Genomic DNA, 19718 nt, shown 5'->3' with positions numbered 1-19718 from the left:
GAAGAGAAATGTCAAAGCACACTGTGTCACTGCATTCTACTGATCTCATTGGACATCAGAAGAGCCCTCGCTTTGTTCAGTTGTACCAGGAAATCAGTGAATCTTTTACGCTTCTTTGCTATTTCCAAATGCTCATCCAGGAGACCATCAGCGCCTGCTTCATTCATGAAAGTTTGAGCCATCTCCAGCTTGACCTGGTTGGCAAACTCTTGCAGAAGATGATACCTTGTCACCATGGGAACCATTTGAACCAATCGATCGATAGCAATCTAAGGAAATAAGTAATCAAGGTCATTCGGATGGGCCTCACAGTTTAAACGACAGTGCTTTCCGATTACGGGGAATGAGAAAAAGAAAGAAAAAGAAGCCTTGGGCCTCATGTGACCTCCACAGAGGTGATGGCCTAGTGGTATTATCGCTAGACTGTTAATCCAGAAACTCAGCTAATGTTCTGGGGACCTGGGTTCGAATTCTGCCACGGTATATGGTGGAATTTGAATTCAATAGGAATATCTGGAATGAAGAATCTACTGATGACCATGAAACCATTGCCGATTGTCGGAAAACCCATCTGGTTCATTAATGCCCTTTAGGGAAGGAAATCTGCCGTCCTTACCTGATCTGGCCTACATGTGACTCCAGAGCCACAGCAATGTGGTTGACTCTCAACTGCACTCAGGCAACTAAGGATGGGCAATAAATGGGCTTATGGTATTTGCTACCAAATAAACCTGTTGGACTTTAACCTGGTGTTGTGAGACTTCTTACTGTGCTTACCCCAGTCCAACGCCGGCATCTCCACATCAATAAATGCTAACCAGCCAGCAATGCCCATGTCCCACGAATGAATAAAAAGAACTTCCCATAGCCAATGAATTTGTCACTGTTGTTGTGCTGGAAACACAGCATAGTGATTCTATTATGGGACCAGGGCTGGGCTAATGACCCAGTGATGTGAGTTCAAATCCCACCGTGGAAACTGGGGAATTTAAATTCAATCAATTAAGTACATTTGGAATAAAAACTAGCATCAGTAAAAGTGACAATTAAATTTCCGGATTGTTGCAATGATCCAGCTGGTTCACAAATGTGCTTGAGGAAACAAAATCTGCCCAAAGGCACTTGGTCTGGTCTACATGGGACTGCAGAGCCACAGCATTGTGGCTGACTCTTAACTGCCCTCTGAAATGCCTGAGGGAGACACTCAGAGGCACAATGTGGGTTTGGCCACATCCTGTCAATGACTGAAAGAAGAAGCCAATTTGCTCACAGCAAGGACCCAGGTTATAATGACCAACAATCTGTTCCAGTGAAGTGAGTTGAGGGATAAATATTGGCCAAGACAGCAGGGAGTTTTCCCCCACTCCATTGCAAAACAGTGCGACCTGAGGGGACAGGTGGCCCCAATTTAAAGCCATTTCGGAAAGAAGGCATCTCCCTCGGTGTAGCGTTCTCTCATGACAAAACAGGAGCGTGTAACTCGGGATAAACGTGATTCTGCTTTCAAAGACCCACCTGATAATAGGCTTGTAAATGAGCAGCCATTACATGGTTAGAACGACCCCGTGACGAATTGAGGTCCTTCTGCTGGCTATTCTGAAACCTTGCTTGGAACTCTCCCAGTTTGAAGCTGTACATCGCATCGGGCGCATAAACCATATCCTCCATGTTAAAATGTAGCTTCAGATTTTGTTCTGCGTCTTGTTCTTGTTTGTGGCGGACACCAGCAACCAACTCCTGTGAATAAAGGACAGAGGTGCCTGAAAAACGTCTGAGAACGTAAAATAATTCTCGGCCTCGTTCCCTGTCAACTTCCATCTTTGGCAGCTGGAGTATGGTGCTCAGGTGCACCTCAGGAAGGACGTAGTGTTCTTCGAGGGGATGCCGCAAAGAGGCACCCAGAAAAAAGGCTAAAGGAGCTACATTACTAGGGCAGATTGCAAAGGTTTATGTCAAATACAGAGGATTAAAGCGATGATGAACAGGTTGGGTCTCTTTCCTTTTGAAAATAGAAAGTCAAAGAATGGCCTCGTAGAGATTTTAGAATCATTGAATCCCTACAGTGCAGAATGAGGCTATTCAACCCTTCGAGCCTGCACCGACAACCATCCCATCCAGGTCCTATCCCCTTAACCCCATGTGTTTTCCCTGCTCATCCCCCTGACATTAAGGGCAATTTAGCATGGCCAATCTACCCAACCACCACGTCTTTGGAATGTGGGAGGAAACCAGAGCACCCGGAGGAAACCCACGCGGACACGGGGAGAACATGCAGGCTCCACACCGACAGTGACCCAAGCCGGGAATCGAACCTGGGTCCCTGGCGCTGTGAGGCAGCAGTGCCAACCACTGTGCCACCGCGCCGGCCAAAAGCATATGCAAGGTTTTAATGGAGTAAATGCAGTGATTGTGATTTTGGGGAAGAGGAAAAGTAGAGATGATCAATATCAGATAGTCACCAAAAAATCAAATAGAGAGTTCAGTAGAAAACTCTTTAATGAGAGGGTGGCGAGAGAGTGGAACCTGCTACACAGACAGGGTTGAGGCTGATAGTATCGATCAATCCGATTTGAGGCCAGATAGGAGGGCTGTGCTGATAGAGTGAGATGGGAAAGGATGGATTCAGGCATAAGTGGAATGGAATTGCCGGCAGGGGTTGTCTGGGTTGAAAAAGGTAAAGTAAAAGAAAAGCTTATTTATTCATGTCACAAGTAGGCTTACATTAACACTGCAATGAAGTTACTGTGAAAATCCCCTAGTCGCCACACTCCGGCGCCTGTTCGGGTACACTGAGGGTGAATTTAGTATGGCCAATGCACCTAACTAGCACGTCTTTCAGACTGTGGGAGGAAACTGGAGCACCCGGAGGAAACCCACGCAGACACGGGGAGAACTCCACACAGAGAGCAACCCAAGCTGGGAATCGAACCCGGTTCCCTGGTGCTGTGAGGCAGCAATGTTAACCACTGTGCCACCGTGCCAACCCTGTGCCTCTCGCTATGTTGTATATTCTACGTAATTATGTTCCAGAAGCTCCGCCTTAATAAAACGTTTCTTGAAATTCATACCTTGCTTGCTCGTTCTAAATTGGGGAAAATATGAAAATGTTCGTATCCAATTGTGTTAAACACTTGCTGGACTTTATCTGTGGAAAGAATACAAGAAATGGCTTGATTATTCTTATTGTTATAAAACATGGTTATACATAAACTCTTTCCCGGAGAGTCAGGAACACCACATTGTGGGAACATTAATAAATATATAAGAGCGCTCCAACAGGAATTAGACATCAAAGGAGCATTATGAATGACAACTGTGTGCTAGACTTTTACAATTTTAGATAGATATTCATAGAATCCTACAGTGCAAAAAGGAGGCTACTTGGCCCATCAAGTCTGCAGCAACCACAATCCTACGCAGGCCCTATCTCCATAACCCCATACATTTCCCCTAGTTAGCCCACCTGACACTAATTTAGCACGGCCGATACATCTAACCAGCACGTCTTTCGGACTGTGGGAGAAAACAGGGGCACCTGGAGGAAACACACACAGACACAGGGAGAACATGCAAACTCCACACAGACGGTGACCCAAGCCAGGAATCGGACCCGGGTTCCCGGCGTTGTGAGGCAACAGTGCTAACCAATGTGCCACTCTGACAGGCTTGGCATGATTGGTGAAAATGAGAACTTTTATCAAAAGTAAAGTAGGACTTGTGGATATACCACGCTTTTCATAGACGCCAAATTAATGAGCAGCCATTTTTTGGCTACTGTGAGTATGTGGACAACTATTGCACACCAAGATCCCACAAACTGCAGAAATAAATAACTAGATTATCTGTTTTCCTTTTAGTGGTGTAGGTTGAGAGAGAAATGTTGGCTGGAGTGATTGTCAAAGATTGGGGTCTGGGTCATCTTGGTGTTGTTGCTAACTTTGTGCTTCGAATTTACCAATGCAGCAAATATAAAATGCTTGTGAGTCAGGTAAGTTCTGCAGAGTTTGAAGAAAAGGAATTGTGGCAGAGGACAGGTTAGTGAGGGGGGGAGGGGGGCTTGAGTGCTGTGGGGCTCAGGAATAGGAGGCTCTGAATAATTGGGTGAGTCTCAGGAATTGGGAGGGCTTGGGGAATTGATTGGGTATGGGACTCAAGAGGTGGGAGTCAGGGGTCGGGGCAGGAATTCGGGAGTTGGGAGTCGAGGGAGGAGTTCAGGAGTTGGATGTCAGGGGTGGGTCTCAGAGATTGGGAATCGGAGGAGGGTCTCGGGGGTTGGAAGTCGGGGGAAGGGCTGGGAAGATCGGTATGGCAACTGTGGATTTGGGAATTGGAGTCAAGAGGCTTAGGGATGAACTGATGGATATGGTTTCAAAAGTCCTCAACGACTGTGACCTTCCTTGAGTCATTCCAGGGTCTGATGTCGATAGGTAGTCATCAACTCCATTATCGTTCTATCACGTGTCTACCAGGATGGTAGACAGCGAACTAGATCGGCCTTGGTCTTTCTCTTTTAGTCATTCTGATGTTCAGAACAGGCAGAGACTACTTGGAAACTACTGGGACCTCTAGCAAACCTTCTCTTGTCTCTTTTTCTTTGTCTGAAACCTAGCAACAAGCAAGAAGAGCATTGAGTTCCCAATTCAAATCAATACAAAACAACCTCATGGATGGAACTGAAACGGGAAATAAAATAGACAGCAAAAGGTTAAATCACATGATAGAACTCATCAGTGGAATGGAACATAGGTTTTTAGTAAATTTGTACAAGGGATGTGGGCAGTACAAACCAGATCAAAAGCACCCGATGAATACAAATAATTGTGGAGATTCAAAAAGGATAATAGGATTCCCAGGATTTACAAGGCATCAATTTTAGTTCACTTTTTCATGAAAACTGTGACTGATATCTGCTGTGGGTGGCATGGTATCACAGTGGTTAGCATTGCTGCTTTACAGCTCCAGGGACCTGGGTTCGATTCCCGGCTTGGGTCACTGTCTGTGTGGAGTTTGCACATTCTCCTCGTGTCTGCGTGGGTTTCCTCCGGGTGCTCCGGTTTCCTCCCACAGTCCAAAGATGTGCGGGTTAGGTTGATTGGCCATGCTAAAATTGCCCCTTAGTGTCCTGAGATGTGTAGGTTAGAGGGATTAGCGGGTAAATGTGTAGGGATATGGGGGTAGGGCCTGGGTGGGATTGTGGTCGGTGCAGACCCGATGGGCCGAATGGCCTGTCTCTGCACTGTAGGGTTTCTATGATTTCTATGGTTAGCACTGCTGCCTCACAGTGTCAGGGACCCGGGTCCAATTCCGGCCTCAGGTCACTGTCTGTGTGGAGTTTGCACATTCTCCCCATGTCTGCGTGGGCTTCCTCCCGGTGCTCCGGTTTCCTCTCACACACCAAAGATGTGCAGGTTAGGTGGATTGGCCATGCTAAATTGCTCCTTAGTGTCCCAAGATGTGTAGGTTTGGGAGGATTAGTGGGGTAAATACGTGGGGTTATGGGGTTAGGGCAGGGGTGAGCCTGGGTAAGATATTCTGTCAGAGAATTGGTTCAGACTCGATGGGCCGAATGGCCTCTTTCTGCACTGCAGGGATTCTATGATTCTATGAAAATGTTATTGATTAATCTGCAAATTGAGCGTGCTATGTGTCATTCTTTACTCTACCTGCAAGTTCTTTCATCATTTGGAGAGAGGGCAACAGTAACTTTTTAATCTGTTCTCGAATGACGGACTCAAATACGCGGTACTTTGTGAATCCGGGCAACTCTCTGCCTTGAGAGTATTTTTCATGGAACCTGACCTTTGAAAGAGCTTCTTCATTAACTGAAAAACAAGCACAAATAATAAGTAACACAATTAATTAAATTAACACATCTGGAGTGAAACGTTAGTCTCAGCAGTGGAGACCCTGAAACTACTGGATTATTGTAAAAACCCATCTGCTTCACGGGCAACTTTCAGCCCTGGAAATTATAGAGTCATAGAATCCCTACAGTGCAGAAGGAGGCCATTCAGCCCATTGAGCCCGCACCGACCACAATCCCACCCAGGCCCTATTCCCATAACCCCATGTATTTACCCTGCTAATCGCCCAGTCACTAAGGGGCAATTTAGCAAGGCCAATGTACTGAACCAGCACGTCTTTTGGACTGTGGGAAGAAACCGGAGGAAATCCACGCAGTCACGGGGAGAATGCGCAAACTCCACACAGTTTTATTTATTGATTTCTTAGTCACAATTAGGCTTACATTAACACAGCAATGAAGTGACTGTGAAAATCCCCATGTCACCACACACTGGCGCCTGTTCGGGTACACTGAGGGAGAATTTAGCATGGCCAACCCACCTAGCCAGCACGTCTTTGGACTGTGGGAGGAAACTGGAGCACCCGGAGGAAATCCATGCAGACACGGGGAGAACGTGCAAACTCCACACAGACAGTGACCCAGGCCTGGAATCGAACCCGGGTCCCTGGCGCTGTGAGGCAGCAGTGATGACCTCTGTGTTACCGTATCAACCTCAAATCTGTCATCTTGATCTGCTCATGCCTACTTCTGAGTCTAGAGCTACAGCAAAGTGGTTGACTCTTAAGTCCCCTCTGAAGTGGTCCAGAAAGCCACTCCGATGCATAAAACCACTGCTGCATGCAGTGTATCAATGGATTATTAATCTTTCAGTCCACTGGGGCAGAAGAATTGGTCTTTGAATTTGGTAACTGTCCTTCTCATTAAGATTGAATGGATTCCTATCTGTAAAACGTGTTGAACTTTAAAGTCAACAAAATCAACAATAAGGAACATTGAAAGCTTTGTCCGGTCTTACCTCTGCTTTGTCTAAAGAGTGAAAAGTTAGCAAGGTAAAATGCTAACACTTCCCTGGAGAAGCAGTGGCCAGTTGCCATGCTGAGATCAGCTAACTTGGGAATCGAACCCGGGACACCTGCATTACAACTTTACCAACCATTCCATGAGGGGGATCTCAAAGTACGTTCTTGATCCAGAATACAGGGTTCGGAATAGGTTCCAAGGAAGCACTTCTCTTGAAAGAGCAGAATGAAAATATGGCTAACAATGAAATAAGCAAAAATGAAAATATAAGTAATACTTACGCCTTACATTCTCTAACTCCAGCTTGCTGTGCCACTCCGAAAACACCCTCCGAGAAAAGTCACAGATCTTCTTATCATTGTCATAGTCCTTTCTGTAATCTCCCATGGCTAAATTAGTGGCCTCTTCACAATAACTTAGAATTTTCTGAAATTATCAAATGCAACAGGCTCTGTATCAGATTAAGTTGGGCAACACAAACTGGTAAGAAAAACAGAAAATTGCTGGAGAAACTCAGCAGATCTGACGGCATCTGTGGAGAGAGAACAGAGCCAACGTTTCGAGGTATGGGTGACCCTTCGTCAAGCTGTAAGCCTGATGAAGTCTGATTCCTGTCCATGTCTGGCCAGCATGAGTGGATAAAGACACCCCTACAATTCCATGATAGAAAGAATCATAGAAACCCTACAGTACAGAAAGAGGCCATTCGGCCCATCGAGTCTGCACCGACCACAATCCCACCCAGGCCCTACCCCCATATCCCTACATATTTTACCCACTAATCCCTCTAATCTACGCATCCCAGGACACTAAGGGACAATTTTAGCATGGCCAATCAACCTAACCCGCATATTTTTGGACTGTGGGAGGAAACCGGAGCACCCGGAGGAAACCCACGCAGACACGAGGAGAATGTGCAAACTCCACACAGACAGTGGCCCAAGCCGGGAATCGAACCCAGGTTCCTGGAGCTGTGAAGCAGCAATGCTAACCACTGTGCTACCGTGCCGCCCCTTAGTTAAGTATAAGTAATTAAAATCTATGTATACTTGTTATAGTAGATTTATAGGGAACTAGAAGCATTCAATTTGTGATAGTGTAAGAGAGTCAGTCTCTGACAAAGAGTCATCCAGACTCAAAACACTTGCTCTATTCTCTCTCCACAGGTGCTGTCAGACCTGCTGAGATTTTCCAGCATTTTCTCTTTTTGTTTCAGATTCTAGCATCCACAGTATTTTGCCTTTAACAAACTGGTAAGACCTAACTTGTAGCACGTTGGCAGACCATGCTTTTAAAACAGGTGCCTGGACATGCTAATAACGCCTTTTTTTACAATACCTGGCCCAAACTGGAAATTGGCCCGTTAATCAAGATTATCAAGTCCATATGGGGCCTAAACTACTGGCCCCTAAGTCGCTCCTCCTAACCCCATGTGAAAGCCATGTGCCTTTGTGAGTCACTGTTCACCCACTTCCCAGGATTGCCCAGGAGAGTCCAGGAGTGTCCAGAACTTAAAGATTAATCTCACAGACACTGGTAAAATAAATCTTAGCTGTGTCAAAGTAAAACATCTCTCAACACTATTTTGCTTGTTATCAAAATGCGGGCGATGGGAAAGAAAAGGTTGTGGGGTTGACAATTAAGAATCAACCAATAGGGTAAGGGAGAGTCGTTTGTTTTCCAATTGGTTGACATGCTGCTAGGATGGACATATTGGGCGACCAATGGAAGAAGCAAGGGAGAGTGGATCATTGAGGGAGTCATGTGATGAAACCTCCAGAAATACATCCTTTCCGGTGGCACAGTGATTAGCACTGCTGCCTCACAGTGCCAGGGACCCAGGTTCGATTCCTGGCTTGGGTCACTGCCTGTGTGGAGTTTGCACGTTCTCCCTGTGTCTGCGTGGGTTTCCTCCGGGTGTTCCAGTTTCCTCCACATGAAAGACATGCTGGTTAGGTGCATTGGCCATGCTAAATTCTCCCTCAGTGTACCCGAACAGGCGCCGGAGTGAGGCGACTGGGGGATTTTCACAGTGTGGTGAACCATAGTTGGTTACCACTATGAGTACTGAACCATAGATGGTCAGCACTATGGGTATTTGTAGATATGTTACTGTTGTCACTGTTGGGGTTAGGGTTGGGCTGTTCCACCTGTTGATATTGTTCTGTGGTACACTCCAGTTGGCTCCGCCTACCTGGAGAAGTATAAAGGTCACTGCACTGCCTGGTGACCCTTTAGTCTGGGATTGTATTGTATATAGTGTGCTCCATTCTTGTTAGTAATAAAAGCCTTTATTTCCCGGGTACAATCTAGCCTCCCGAGTGATTTAATCGCGCATCAATTTTATTACTAACAAATTTTGGTAAAAAAAAAACCATGGAGCAAATGTTGAAACCCGATCGGCTTACTTTAGATCCACGTGCGGCAGGAGCGTCGAACACTTTCGACCATTGGTTAAAGTGTTTTCAAGACTACATCGATGCCTCAACAGCCATTCAAAACGACGCCGATAGACTACGGGTCCTCCACGCGAGGGTAAGCGACACCGTATACTCATCAATCCGCGATGCCCAAGACTACAAAGGGGCCATCGAACTACTTAAGAAACTGTACAACAAACCGCCAAACGAGATCCATGCTCGACACCTTCTAGCCACTCGACGGCGGCAGCCCGGCGAAACGACAGGACAGTACCTGCGCGAACTTCAGCAGCTAGCCAGAGCCTGCAACTGCAAGCCAGTGTCGGCGGCCCAGTATACGAACGACTTGATCCGGGATGCGTTCGTGGCGGGAATCGGCTCATCGTATATTCGCCTTCAGCTGCTAGAGCAAGGTAACCTAGACCTCGCTAAGACGGTAGAATTGGCTGACACAATGGAAACGGCCTCCAGAAGTCTAGAAACGTACCCCACCGACCACGTGGGAACATCGTGGCCAGTACAGCCACCGACTCAACTTTACCCAGCGGCTCCGAAAAACTGCGCGATTGTGCTTTCAACCTCGGACCTGACGACGGCGGCAGCTCCAGGAGGCCCGCGGTGTTACTTCTGTGGATTGGCAAAACACCCTCGGCAGCGATGTCCAGCTAGAACGGTATTTTGCTCCGCGTGTGGAAAGAAAGGGCATTATGCCAAAGTCTGCAGGACCAAACCACCCTCCAAGCTTAGCAGCGCGGCGTGTGATTCTCCAGAGCCTGTCTCCTTGTCTCCAGCTTCTTCGAGGTCTTCCACCACGTGCGATTCCAGAGCGCCGCCATTCCTGACAATGAAGACGCAAGACACGTGCGACCTGCAGGGGCCGCCACTTTTAGCGCCACCGACCACGTGCGATCCATGGGCGCAGCCATTTTGGTCGGCACCGACCGCAGACGACCAGCAGGGGTCATCATCATCAACCATCTCAGCTGCCTGCAGTTGCACTCAAGACCCAATGGTGGCGTCAATCATCCTGGACCAGGCCAAGCCTCACAGACTCGACAAGTCCATGATGGGCATAGAGGTAAATGGACGCCAAATTCATTGTTTGTTTGACAGCGGGAGCACGGAGAGTTTCATTCACCCTGACACCGTGAAACAGTGCAGTCTCCGAGTACAGACTGTCAGACAGACAATTTCGATGGCGTCGAGGTCCCGGTCTGTTACCGTGCTAGGGAGCTGCGTGGTCAACCTGACGGTGCGGGGCACAGTTTATGAGAACTTCAGGCTCCTTGTGTTACCACACCTTTGCGCTCCGATACTCCTGGGACTAGACTTTATGGTCCACCTGAGGAGTGTAACCCTGCAGTACGATGGGCCACTCCCTCCACTTTCAGTGGGAGCACATCAGCCTCCAAATTGCCCAGCGTGCTCCACGTGTAGCCTCTCGACACTCAGAATCACCCCACCATCCTTATTCGAGAATCTCGTGCCAGGCTGCAAGCCCATCGCAACCAAGAGCAGGCGTTACAGCGCTGAGGATCGGATCTTTATTCGATCTGAAGTTCAGCGGCTCCTCAAGGAAGGGATCATTCAACCTAGCACTAGTCCATGGAGAGCGTAAGTCGTGGTGGTTAAAACTGGAAACAAACCCCGGATGGTCATAGACTATAGTCAGACCATTAATAGATACACGCAGCTGGATGCGTATCCTCTCCCGCGCATATCTGACATGGTCAACCAGATTGCGCAGTACCAGGTGTTCTCCACCATTGACTTGAAGTCAGCTTACCACCAGCTCCCCATTCGCCCAGAGGACTGAAAATACACGGCCTTTGAGGCGGATGGTCGTCTTTACCACTTTTTAAGGGTTCCCTTTGGCGTCATGAATGGGGTCTCGGTCTTCCAGCGTGCAATGGACCGAATGGTGGACCAGAACGGGCTGCGGGCTACCTTCCCGTACCTGGATAATGTCACTATCTGCGGCCATGACCAGCAGGACCATGATGCCAACCTCCTTAGATTTTTACGCACTGCGTCTCGCCTGAATCTGACCTACAACAGGGAGAAGTGCGTATTTAGCAAGCGCCGCCTAGCAATTCTCGTATACGTGGTGGAAAACGGGGTCCTTGGCCCTGATCCAGACCATATGCATCCCCTCCTTGAACTTCCCCTGCCCACTAGTATCAAAGCACTGAGAAGATGCTTAGGTTTCTTTTCATACTATGCACAGTGGGTTCCCAATTATGCGGACAAAGCCCGTCCGCTCATCAAGTCTACCTCTTTTCCCCTAGCAGCAGAGGCTCGCTTAGCCTTTGAAGGGATAAAAGCTGACATCGCGAAAGCCACGATGCACGCTGTTGATGAGTCCATCCCCTTTCAGGTGGAGAGCGATGCATCTGATTTCGCCCTGGCCGCCACACTTAACCAGGCGGGCAGGCCCGTCGCCTTTTTCTCTTGCACCCTCCAAGGCCCTGAAATTCGGCACTCCGCGGTGGAAAAAGAGGCCCAGGCCATTGTGGAGGCCGTTCGGCATTGGCGCCATTACTTGGCGGGAAAAAGATTCACCCTGCTCACGGACCAGCGGTCCGTGGCGCTCATGTTCAACAACACGTTACGGGGTAAGATCAAAAATGATAAAATCTTGAGGTGGAGAATCGAACTCTCCACCTACAACTATGATATCATGTACCGTCCGGGGAAGCTCAATGAGCCCTCAGACGCCCTGTCGCGTGGAACATGTGCAAGTGTGCAGGAGGATCGATTACAGGCCCTCCACAATGATCTCTGCCATCCGGGGATCACTCGGCTCTTCCATTTCGTAAAGGCCCGGAATCTACCCTACTCAGTGGATGATGTCACGTCGATAACCCGAAGCTGCCAGGTATGTGCTGAATGCAAGCCGCACTTCTACCGACCTGACAGGGCACACCTCATTAAGGCCACTCGCCCTTTTGAAAGACTGAGTGTGGACTTCAAGGGCCCCCTCCCTTCGACAGATTGGAACGTGTACTTCCTCAACGTGATTGACGAGTACTCACGATTCCCTTTTGCCATTCCCTGTTCAGATATGACCGCTGCCACGGTTATCAAAGCATTACGGGATCTTTTCACCCTGTTCGGTTACCTCAGCTATATCCACAGTGATAGGGGCTCGTCATTTATGAGTGACGACTTGAGGCAATACCTGCTCTCAAAAGGGATTGCCTCAAGTAGAACTACGAGTTACAACCCTAGGGGTAACGGACAGGTTGAACGAGAAAATGCTACAGTCTGGAAGGCTGTCTTACTGGCGTTGAGGTCTAAAGGTCTTCCAGTCTCCCGTTGGCAAGAGGTACTCTCTGATGCGCTCCATTCCATCCGCTCCCTCCTGTGTACGGCAACCAATGCTACTCCACGTGAGAGGATGTTTTCCTTCCCTAGGAAGTCTTCCTCTGGGACCTCATGACCGTCTTGGTTGATGTACTCAGGACTTGTCCTCCTGCGGCGGCATGTTAGGACCCGCAAGTCCGACCCTTTGGTTGAACAGGTCCATCTCCTCCACGCCAACCCTCAATATGCCTATGTGGCATATCCTGATGGGCGAGAGGACACGGTCTCTATTAGAGATCTGGCGCCTGCAGGGGACTTGGAAACCCCAGTCGCTCCCACACCCCTAGTTAGGGACCCCTTGACCTTTATCTCCCCTCCTAACACGGCGTGGGCAGTATCGGGACCACCACTTAATCCTCTTACTCCCGTGTACAGCTTGCCTGAGTCCAGGAGATTGTCGCCACCTCGAGGTGTGCTCGAGTCCAGTAGATTGTCGCCGCCTCGTAGTCCACCCGTCCATGAGGAACTGGAGGAGTCACTGGACACCGCCTTGGAGAGAAGGTCACCACGGTCACCAGAACCGGCGTTACCGCCAGTATTGAGGAGGTCGCAGAGACGGTGCGGTCCTCCAATATGACTGAACTTGTGAATATATGAACAGTTGTTCTGTTTTTATTTGCCCCGCCAGCCTTTGTTTTAAAGGAGGGGTGAATGTGGTGAACCATAGTTGGTTACCACTATGAGTACTGAACCATAGATGGTCAGCACTATGGGTATTTGTAGATATGCTACTGTTGGGGTTAGGGTTGGGCTGTTCTACCTGTTGATATTGTTCTGTGGTACACTCCAGTTGGCTCCGCCTACCTGGAGAAGTATAAAGGTCACTGCACTGCCTGGTGACCCTTTAGTCTGGGATTGTATTGTATATAGTGTGCTCCATTCTTGTTAGTAATAAAAGCCTTTATTTCCCGGGTACAATCTAGCCTCCCGAGTAATTTAATCGCGCATCACACAGTAACTTCATTGCAGTGTTAATGTAAGCCTACTTGTGACGTGAATAAATAAACTTAACTTTAAAACATCCAGCATGAGTTGGCAACTTTGACTTTTCCTGATCCTGGAATTATATTAGGTCATTGCTCTTATCAGAACCATTGAATCCTGTTGACCACCCCCTGTAGAACTGGCAACCGTAACTCAGTGGTAATTAACAAATGACTGGTGGACCAATTTGCCACCAATTCAGAGGTTATTCAATTTCCCAGCTTGTGGATTTGGTGGACACAATTTCATCAGATAAACACTCATTTTGAGCCAAGCAATACAAAGTGGCATGGTGTGAGTGTGCGTGTGTGTGTGTGTGTGTGTGTGCGCGTACGTGTGTATGTGCGTGTGTGCGTGCGCGTGTGTGTGTGCGTACACGTGTGTGTGCGTGCGGTGTGTGCACACGTATATGTGTGTGTGTGTGCCCGTGCGTGTGTGTATGTACGCATGTGTGCGCGTATGTGTGCATGCGTATGTGTGTGTGTGTGTACGTGTGTGTGTACGTGTGTGTGTGTGTGCATACGCGTGTGTGTGTGTGCAAACGTGTGTATGTGTGCGTGTGTGTTTGTGCGTACGTGTGTATGTGTGCGTGTGTGTGCGTACGCGCGTGTGTGTGTACGTGTGTATGTGTGTGTGCGTGTGTGTGCATACGTGTGTGTGTGTGCGTACGTGTGTGCGTGTGTGTGTGTACCCGTCTGTGTGCGTGCGCATGTGTGCGCGTTTATGTGTGTATGTGTGTGTGCGTGCACGTGTGCGTGCGTATGTGTGTGTGTGCATGTGTGTGTACGCATGTGTGCGCATGTGCATGTGTGCGCATGTGTGTGCATGAGTGTGTGTGTGCGCGCGTGTGTGTGTACGCATGTGTGCACATGAGCATGTGTGTGTGTGTGTGTGGTGTGACCAATGTAATTAGACTGAAGACAGTTAGACTGCAAGATTGAAACATCAAAAAGGGGCGAGGTATGAAATCATATTGTGAAGTGGAGCTGAGCAGAGCTAAGATTGCAGTCCAATGAGCAGCTTGAATGGAAATTTGCATTGGGAAGATAAGGAGGTGGCTTGAAGTTTAACTATTGCATTTCAAAGGGAAAATCACAAAAGGATTACAAATGTATAAAACAAAGTGTCAAGATAATTTTTCCCAAAGGTAGTAGATACAAAGTTAATATGAAAGATCAGCATATTCTAGAAAAGGGAACTTCCAAAGGAATGTAAAAGAAATAGATTTAAAAATCAAAGGGAATAAAACATAGTTAAAGAGAGATTGAAGGCTGTAGAGGTAGGTCTGGCCATGAGATCCTGAAGAGTCTGTGTGCTGCAACAAACCTGTGAATGAAGCAGCCTGCAGCCACTCTGAGAGAAGACAGCTGCAATGTCTGCAAGGATTTGGTACAAGCTTTGGTTTTTCTAGTATCGAGTGAGAGAGAGAGAAGCCTGTGGAATACTTCTCTCGAGCAACAATAAATGTTTGTGGTCATCTTACTGGAACTTTCATAAAGAAAATCCATGAGGCTGGTTGCCTAAAAGGGGTGTTTATCACTGAGTTTGACTAAGCAGAAATCTTTTGGGAAATGTTTGCAGAACTGCTGTTAACTGTGTAAACGTAATCTCATGTGTTTAAAGTTTTTTTAAAAAATGTTAAAAGATAATATTTAAAATCTCCAAGAGTTGTTGGAATGTTTTACCCCTGAGTACAGTGCTGATAACTTTTCATAATAAAATACAAATTGCGAACTATTGTGAAAGCTTGTCCAAGTTTCCCTTTGGGATCAGGGCATCCCAGCAATTACCCACCTGCTATGCAAGCTGCCTGAGCCCCATTTGTCGATCCCCTTCCAGTAAACGATACAATATTCCTTTGACTTCTTTGTGAGTTTTTCGTGCAGCCTTTTGCATTTATTCAATTGAAACCTGGCAAAAACATCTTTTGAATTTTATAAGAAGCAAAACAGAATTCTTATACCTCTGAGAAGAGATAGAGGAAGATTAAACAGATATGACAGATGTTAAGTGTTCCCCAACAGGAAGGGAAAGCACTTTGACAAAGGGTCATCTGGACTCAAAACGTCAGCTCTTTTCTCTCCTTACAGATGCTGCCAGACCCGCTGAGATTTTCCAGCATTTTCTCTTTTGGTTTCAGATTCCAGCATCCGCAGTAATTTGCTTCTTTTGAGGGAGATTGAATCCTGGCTTTTAAATGGGAATTGGCTGTAACCACCGCAGGGCAAGGAAATTGCAGGACTACTGGGGCAGGGCAGGGATGTGGAACTGCTAAATTACTCTAACAGAGAGATAGCATGACTTGCCAGGCTGAATGGCCTCCTCCTGCAGTGTAACCATTTATGAATAATTTTATGTGATGACCAAGGGGCCGATTTGACCAAATCGGGACTAAGTGCCGGGTGCGGTTGTAAATCAGACCCGCGCCCGGCAGCCGCACTCCAGCGCCCCCATACACCTTTTTTCGGTGCGGGTCTAGTGGGTGGGGCCTAGCGCATTTGTATCTGTCAGAGCGCCGAACTGCACACGCGCAGTTCGGGAAGAATCCGACAGAACGCGCCCGGGCGCAAAACAAAAAGCAGAGAGCGGAGAGAACCTCTCTGCCGTTCATCCTCTGGTCGGGTGGCCAGGGGGGGGGGGGGGGGGGGGGGGAGGGGGTGTGGCGTCTCATTCCCTGGGAGGGGGAGGAGAGGGGGTGTGACTCTCATCCTCTGGTCGGGGGTGGGGGTTCCGCTGCCTGTCTGCGGCCGATCCCTCCTGGCACCATCACTGGGACACTACCAGCCACAGATTACTCTTCCCTGCAGGCGCGAGAGAGCGGGAGAGATGGCTGTGGCTGGTAGTGTCCCAGTGAATCATCCGTCACACCCCCTCTTCTCTCCCCCCCCCCCGTCCCCCCACCCCGAAAACGGGCGCGAAATTTTGGTAAAATCGGGCCCGAAGACTGCAAGTCAATAACAGAACCCACCCCATTGTCCTCCCATTCAAATCAATGGAATATTCAACAGGTACTCTTAGGGTTATGAGATTCACCAATTGATTTTACTCAGGAAACCCTGAGACGTTACAGGCCAGCATCTATCCCTGCCTGAGCTTAAGTTATGAGGAATGATTGCTGGGGTGAAGAACTCCAAGGCTGTAGTAATGGAAGAGTCACATCTCAGCAAGGTCAGCATCTTCGAGAGCATCAATAGAATACTGGTGAAAACAAGATACATCTTGATTAGGAAGTAAAAGTTGTATTTGTCCTAATTGGAAAGTAATACCGATAAAGTGAATTGCTGTTCAAAAACGTGATTTCTTCCTTCAGTGCAGCTGTCATCGACGTATTTGCATTCAGCTCCTTCTGCCCACGGCACTTGACAAGTATGTAACCTTTTTTCAGGGGAACAACTTTATTGTCAAGGATTTTGATAATATCTTCTTCTGTACCTTTGTCAATCAAGTCTGGTTTTGTTAGAACACCTGGAAAATTAAACATTAAGGGCAATTAGCCACGGGCAATAAATGTTGACCTAGTTAGTGAAGCCCACATCCCATGAGTGAATGAATAAAAAGAAGAGTTTAGTACCCCAAGGAAAGGGTGTGGATTTTCGATCTGATCACTTTCCTCTCCAATATCCCATCTAATTATTTTTATTGCGTGCGGCCCCTTGATTTAAGTGTATGATGCTGTCAGGGTGAGGTGACTTTTGCATGGTTCAATTGCTGACCAAACATATACAGAACTGTTCAAAAAGGACTTTTTAAAGACTAACGTTGGCTGCCACAAGTCACCTGATGTCTGATATTGCCCGTAACTAGTTTCTGGAAAGATTCAACGTGGAATACAATTCAGACATGCATCCTTTTCTGGAATTGCACACCTGAAGATGTCACTTCAAAGGGATCTACTGAGCTCTACTGGACAAAGCATTTTCATTTCTATAAGACTACCTTACCAGCAGTGACAGAGAGTAGAATTTTACTGTCCCGCCTACCATGGGAATTGTAGTGGGCGGGACACGGATCATACAAAGGTCCATTGACCTCGGGCAGGATTTTCCAAACTCGGGGCAAACTGCCGCATTGTGTAAAAGCCCCAACCAATGATGCATGAAAGCAATTAGTCACAGTGAGAATGCAGAAGGACATGAACTTGCCACATCCAGGGTAGAAACTGCACTGCCCCAATTTGTCTGGTATAAAGCAGGCGCAATGCTGACAAAGGAATAAAGAACAAAGAACAGTACAGCACAGGAAACAGGCCCTTCGGCCCTCCAAGCCTGTGCCGCTCATTGGTCCAGCTAGACCAATCATTTGTATTCCTCCATTCCCAGACTGCTCATGTGACTATCCAGGTAAGTCTTAAACGATGCCAGCGTGTCTGCCTCCACCATCCTACTTGGCAGCGCATTCCAGGCCCCCACTACTCTCTGTGTAAAAAACGTCCCTCTGATATCTGAGTTATACCTCGCCTCTCTCACCTTGAGCCCATGATCCCTCGTGATCGTCATCTCCAACCTGGGAAAAAGCTTCCCACTGTTCACCCTATCTATACCCTTCATAATCTTGTACACCTCTATTAGATCTCCCCTCATTCTCCGTCTTTCCAGGGAGAACAAGCCCAGTTTACCCAATCTCTCCTCATAGCTAAGACCCTCCATACCAGGCAACATCCTGGTAAACCTTCTCTGCACTCTCTCTAAAGCCTCCACATCCTTCTGGTGGTGCGGCGACCAGAACTGGACGCAGTACTCCAAATGTGGCCTAACCAGCGTCCTATACAGCTGCAACATCAGACTCCAGGTTTTATACTCTATACCCCATCCTATAAAGGCAAGCATACCATATGCCTTCTTCACCACCGAACGTAACCCCCACATTTTTGCTGATGAGTGCTGAAACCTGCCCCGCTCGGGGGGTTTTCTGCAGTCACTGTGGTTGCCAGCGGAGGGTAAAGGGCAATGGGCATTACCTGCACCAACCCTCCCACTCAGGAATTACCCACATTCCACTCGCTGGAGGTGAGCTCAATGGGCTAACATTTGGCACCTTCAATGTGTGAACTGCCTGTGTGTTCACAGGGCCTGAGGCTCGGTTTGTGTGCTGGGACAGGCACTGTGCATGGGTCTCGAATCGACCCAAAGTCAGGCCCGGACAAAATCCAACCCCTTAGTATCCTGTCACGTGTATTGTTGATTTAGGCTTGTCTCTCCCAGGTAAATCAATGGAATCAAAAGCAATGGGGGCATTTAATTAAGCGCGATGGGCTTAATGGCCTTCTCTCAGTCTTGGCTTACAATAATACTCAAAACACTTCTGACATCTAAGACATTTCACACTCTCCTTCCGCCCAGTGTCTCTGAACCTTGTTGTGATTTACCCAGTGTTCTTTCTCCTGCAGGGTCAAACTCCTGCGCCATCGCCAACGCTTCAGTGGTCGCAATGTCCGAGGTGCAGGGGATGACAACCAAAATAATAGTCTCCTTTCTTTGAATATAGCTTTCGATAAGTTCTTTGGTCTGCAAGATAAACGTTGTTAACTGACATGGGAGAAATTTGTAAAGTTGAGGCAACTGGCATGGAGTGGCACAGAGCAGGGCCAGAGAGTAGTGGCAGGATTAAAAAGCTAATGTCCTGATTGTGTAATGATGTGAAGATGCCGGTGTTGGACTGGTGTGGGCACAGTAAGAAGTCTCACAACACCAGGTTGAAGTCCAACAGGTTTATTTGGTAGCACGAGCTTTCAGAGCGCTGCTCCTTCATCAGGTGAGTCACTCATCAAGCATTCCGAAAGCTCGTGCTACCAAATAAACCTGCTGGACTTTAACCTGGTGTTGTGAGACTTCTAACAGATTATGTAACCCACAGTCCCAACTAGCAAGGTCCCATCATGGGAGCAGCAACTCACAAAAGTGTCCTTTGTTATATATATATATATATATATATATATATATTATATATGTATATATTATATATGTATGCACTAATGGATCTTTTATAGTTAGTCCCATGGATAATTTTTATTAAATGATGACAGAATTGAATCATCCTTTGTGAGAATGTATGTTTCCTAATTCCTCTATTCTCATTGTTCACCTTTTAAATCTTTCCCAACTCTGGCTGAACAAGAATCCCCA

The 19718-nt window shown here is 47.6% G+C and overlaps 1 protein-coding gene across 1 annotated transcript in view; it reads right to left on the bottom strand.

Moving 5' to 3' along the window:
- Positions 1-26: 26 nt before the first annotated feature.
- The window catches only part of LOC144506087 (interferon-induced GTP-binding protein Mx-like), a 31460-nt gene continuing 11768 nt past the window's right edge, over positions 27-19718 (bottom strand). Inside the window, exons 5-11 of the mRNA XM_078231904.1 lie at positions 18962-19100; positions 16835-17061; positions 7108-7252; positions 5664-5822; positions 3069-3145; positions 1516-1737; positions 27-269 (exon numbers count right to left, since the gene is read on the bottom strand). Of these exons, the coding sequence (XP_078088030.1) occupies positions 27-269; positions 1516-1737; positions 3069-3145; positions 5664-5822; positions 7108-7252; positions 16835-17061; positions 18962-19100 (1212 nt within the window). The remainder of the gene's footprint in view (positions 270-1515; positions 1738-3068; positions 3146-5663; positions 5823-7107; positions 7253-16834; positions 17062-18961; positions 19101-19718) is intronic.

This window comes from Mustelus asterias, chromosome 17 (assembly GCF_964213995.1).
Source record: "Mustelus asterias chromosome 17, sMusAst1.hap1.1, whole genome shotgun sequence".
NCBI lineage: Eukaryota > Metazoa > Chordata > Chondrichthyes > Carcharhiniformes > Triakidae > Mustelus > Mustelus asterias.
Note: the sequence above shows the minus strand (reverse complement) of the source record. Positions and strands in the feature narration are given on the sequence as shown.